General features: G+C 40.6%; 1 protein-coding gene across 1 annotated transcript; it reads right to left on the minus strand.

Moving 5' to 3' along the window:
• Positions 1 to 1,745: 1,745 nt before the first annotated feature.
• On the minus strand, positions 1,746 to 4,380 carry LOC110569351 (thyroid receptor-interacting protein 11-like). Its single transcript, XM_064360381.1, is given in 1 exon segment — positions 1,746 to 4,380. A coding segment is annotated over 1 exon segment (2,469 nt). The 3' UTR covers positions 1,746 to 1,911.
• Positions 4,381 to 4,882: the final 502 nt, after the last annotated feature.

Consider the following 4,882-nt stretch of genomic DNA (forward strand, 5'->3'; position numbering starts at 1 on the left):
TTTTTTTTTTTTTTGCTGATTTATGTGTTTACGTGTCTCCTCCCTTGGAATGTAAGCTCCATAAGAGCAGAGACTCTGCCTTCTTGTTTATTCTAGATTCTTAGCAACTAGAATAGTTCCTGGAAAAAGCAGTTGCTCAATAGGTAGCTGTTGAATGAATGAATGAATGAATGAATACCTGAATGGTGACGTAGAAAAAGTCCTGAACTGGGAGTCAGAGTTCTAGGGCCTAACCCTAGAAATGTGCTGTGTGATCCTGGAGAAACCTCTTCCCTCTCAGTTTCAATTTCCTGATTCTTAAAATATAATTGTTTGAGTTCCCTGATCAATTTTCTTAGATCCTAGAGGCAAAAGTTCCTTCTCCTCTAATTCTCCAGTGCTAGGGTTCAATGAATACAGTCAATCACCCATCGTGGTCTACTTTCCCCTCCAAGACCAGCAGCAAGCTGATGAAGAATGCCCTTGGCAGGGAAGTCGTTCCTCATTCATTGAACATTCCTGGGTGCCTACTTGGTGTGAGGCTCTGCTCTAGATGCTGGAAGTCCAGAGGAGACTAAGTCAGGTGTGCATACTGAGCTCTCATATTCTGGTGGGCAAAGGTGAAAAATAGTGGGTCCTCTTCCATCATTCTTGAAGGTAAAAAAGGCCAGGCTCTAGAGAAGGAAAACACTCTAGACTCAGAATCTTTCAAAAGGAAGACCCCCTAATATTAGGAAGATGGGGCTTGTGGGACTAGAGCCTCCAGAGATGCCTGTGGACCTGTCTCTAGGGAACATAATGGGTGGGCGAATCTGAGTTTCAGCCCCTTACCACCCCTTCCTTGGCTGTCCTAGACCTGGTCACTGGGAAATACAGCCAGGTCTGCCTTTGGTGTGCCCCACCCATCTCATCAGAACATCCCAGCCTGGCATTCCTTTTCTTCAATGCCTTGCCTTTGCTGAGGGATTAATCTAAATAGATGAACAGGGTAGAGTCAAGGCATTAATGGCTGAGTACGATCTACCGTCCAAAAAGGGCAGCTGAATTTAATTACCACGTAAACTCGAAAGAGATGACTCTAATGGTAGATGCTTGTGATGGAAGTGTTTTGTATCTTGACTATGGTGGTAATCACATGAATCTACATACAGGGCTGGGCGCGGTGGCTCATGCCTATAATCCAAGCACTTTGTGAGGCTGAGGAGGGAGGATCACTTGAGCCCCGGAGTTTGACACCAACCTGGCAACATAGTGAGACCCCAACTCTATTTCAAACAACTACAAAAAAAGAATCTACACACATCATAACATTGCACAGGACCAAATATATACTTTGTGTCAGGGCACCTATAACCTTTCAGGGGCAATCTTACTGGCCTTTTCCCACAAGGTCCTCTAAAGATGATCAATATATGCTTCAGATCAACTTTTCGCACTATGCAGAGAAGCCACTTCTTCATTTAAAAAAAAAAAAAAACACAAAAGTCTTGATAAACCACAATCTCTAGCTTAAATGGGCTTGGAAATCACAGAAGGAAATAAAAAGCCAACATACAGCTACTGGTATTTTTGTCTCTCTGTATTTTGTAAGTTAAGATAAAAGATAAATCTTCCTAGCTTAAATTAGGTCAAATCAGAATAAAGCAGATTATGTAACAAACACTTGCTCCTGACACCTGCAGTGTCTAAAAACATCAGGAATATTTTAATTAAATTCAGAGGAAGCACAACTACAAACAAATACACGACTTTTTGCAAAAGGCCATTTTGTGATAAAGTACATACGTATAGTGTTCATGGTTTATTTGAAGTGCTAGATTGTCTCTGGCTGAATCCTCTATTGCTTTAAAAGGTCTTTCAACGCAACTCCGGCACTGTTATCAGGTAACACTGGCAAAGGTGTAAATGTGGGCCAAACATCTGAGATGGGTTTCAAAAGGTGATGCCGGGGCTCACCAGGTCCAAGTCCCCAAGTCCAGCTAGGTTAACAAGAGGAACAGCTGCTGAGCCAGGAGCCAAAAATGGATTTACATCTGTTCTTTTACCAGACCTGGATTCTGCTGTATCTTTAAAACTTTCTGGTGCATTTGTATCTAGTGTTCTCCTTCCCGGTGAATCTAGAGGTTTCATATCATGAACAGAAAGCTTTGGTGGTGGAACAGATGAATGAGATTCTGTTTCTAGAAATTTAACAGAAAGTTCTGAAAAAGAACTATGAAGCACAGAGTGCTGAATTGATTTCAAAGGTGTGTTGGGAACAATTTCTGATCCTCCTCCAAGCCACCCAGTCATCCACCTGGTAACACCGCCCTAATTGTCATGAAACAACTGCTCCATCTCCTCCCTTCTCACACCCAGGATGCTCCCCATCAACCGTAACACTTCATGACGCAGATTTTTCGGTGCCTGGAAATGACGGATGAAGAGGTTTCTCATTAGGACTTTGTCCACTTTTCCTTCTGAGGTGTTTGCTAAGTTCATCAATTTCTTTTGTACATCATCCAGCATTTCTGATCGGACCTCATTTTGTTTTCTAAGTTCTTCAATTTGTTCTTTAAGTCTTGATGCTGAATCCAGTGCAGCATTTGCTACATCCAAATGTTCCTGTAATGATAACACTTCTCTTTCCAGATGTTCCTCCTTTTTCTTCCATTCAGCTCTAAGATGTATGTGCTTTTCTAGCTCAGCAGAACACATAGCTTTTTCCTCTTGTTAGAAACGCTGTAGTACCATCTGCAGGTTGGCCAGTGACAGGGCATACTGCTTTACTTCTTCCTGAGAGGCAGAAAGCTGCAGCACACTTTCATCCCTTTGCTTGGAGACTACATTCAGTTGTTCTTGCAATGATTCTACCTGCACACTGGCTTGATGGCTTGCATTTTCCATTGCATTAGAGGATGAAACTAGCTTTTCCTCCAATACTGTGACTTTCTTTCTTAGTTTAGCCTCTCTATCTTCTGCGGCCAAAGCCTCACAGGTATAAGAATCTTCTGATTCTAGAAGATGATTATGCAATCTCTCTAGCTCCTGGTTTGACTGAAATTTGTTGTCATGTAAATGTTGAACCTCAATCTGTAGGGCAGTGTTTTCCATTTGCTTTTGTTTCAGGGACAACATGACTTGCTCTCTCTCCTGTTGAAACACGGCTATCTTCTCCTGCATTAATTTAACTGCCTTTATGAGCTGATTTAACTCCTTAATCTTGCCCTGTTCTTTTTCTTTTGATAGCTCTTCAAAAGCAAGCGCCTTCTCCTTCATTGAATGGCACTCAAACTCTTTTTCTTGCAGCATCATAGAAAACTTCATGTCAGTTTCTTGCAATGCTTGATATTCTGTTTCCTTTTCTCTGGATGTTTCTACTATGTTTTCACTTTCTCCTTTTAGTTTGCCAATGTCCGTCACTAGAATTAATATTCTCTCCTTCAGGTTTGTGACTCCCTGCCTCAAAAGTTTGTTTTCATTTACTTTGTTAGTGAGTTTTTTATTGGAAGAAAGTAATTGATTACTTTTGGCTTTGATTAAAATATCTTTTCCCTTAAGTAACATTTGCAAAACATCTTGTTTCTCCTTTAGCTGCTTAATTTGTGAATCAGTTTTTTCGTGTTCTTTTCTTTCTAGCTCTGAGGTGGCAGCAATTGAATCAGACAATCTCTGATTATTTGCCTGGAGCGTTCTAATTGTTGCATCTTTTTCCTGTAGTGCTTTTCTGAGCTCTTCTAGCTCTTGCTGTAGCAATTCAGAAGATTCATTCAATACCTCAGACTTACTTGCTCTAAGAGACTCTGCTGACTGGGGAGTCAGCAACGATGCTGAAGACAGCTGGGGTAAATTAATACCAAGTTTTCCTAAAAGAAGATCCTTGGTATTGCAGAGCTCCCCAATGCTGTGCTGAAGTTGTGCTAATTCCTGCCTCAAATTTTTGAGTTTGGTTTCGTTCTGCTCATAACTTTGGATCAGGCCAGTATAGTCCACTTGTAATTTAGAATTATTGTCACTGTCAACCAAAACTTGTGCCTGAAGTTGGTGAAGTTCTTCCTGAAGCTGGGCGGACTCACGTTGTGTATTTTGTACTGTGGTCATCACCTGCTGTTTCCACTCTTCCATTTCCTTTACTTGCTGTTTTAACTTGCCACGTTCCTGTAAGAGCTCCTCAAATTGATTACTATTAACACCTCCAACCTCATTACCAGTGCTGGATGTTCGTAAAACTGCCAATAAGGTCTGACATTTTTGATTTAGTGCATCTGTTTCGATGTCTTTCTCTCGAATGATACGTGATAAATTCTGAATAGTTTCTCTAAACATATCTTGGCAACTACTTTCAAATCTAGTGGACAAGTTTTTATTTTCATCTTGCAGTTTGATGAGAGCTGCTTCTTTGGCAGCAACTCTGTCCATCATTTTGTGATATTTTCTTTTTAGATCGTTATTTTCCCTAATCATCTTATTCAAAACAGTGAAAAGCTGTTCTCTTTCCATAGCATAGGGCTGCAGTCGCTGTTGAAGGTAAACAACATCTTGATTACAGGAAGCTGAAGGCATTCTAGCCTCAAGAGCTTGTATCTCCAAATCTTTCTGCTGAATGATCTGAGGTGGTTTACCAACTTCATCTTTGGACAACTGATCAATCGGTTTAGTTAAAGCTGTATTCTTTTCATTTATAAGTTTAATCTCCAGTTCTCGCTCTTTGATTCCTTTCACTAATCTTTCCGTTTCAGCTTTAGATAAATCATGCTCTTCACTTCCATTTTTTAAATTAAGGCTCTGCACTTTGGTTTCTTGAAAAACATCAGAGTTATCTATTTGAATCTTCTGCTTTTCTTCGTAAAACTGGGTTTTCATTGGTTCAGTTGTTTCTCGCAAACACTTAACTTCCTCATTGTTCTCCAAACAGAGCTGGGTG

This window comes from Aotus nancymaae, unplaced genomic scaffold (assembly GCF_030222135.1).
Source record: "Aotus nancymaae isolate 86718 unplaced genomic scaffold, 86718_ANA_hifiasm-v0.15.2.pri h1tg000040l, whole genome shotgun sequence".
Taxonomy (NCBI): Eukaryota; Metazoa; Chordata; class Mammalia; order Primates; family Aotidae; genus Aotus; species Aotus nancymaae.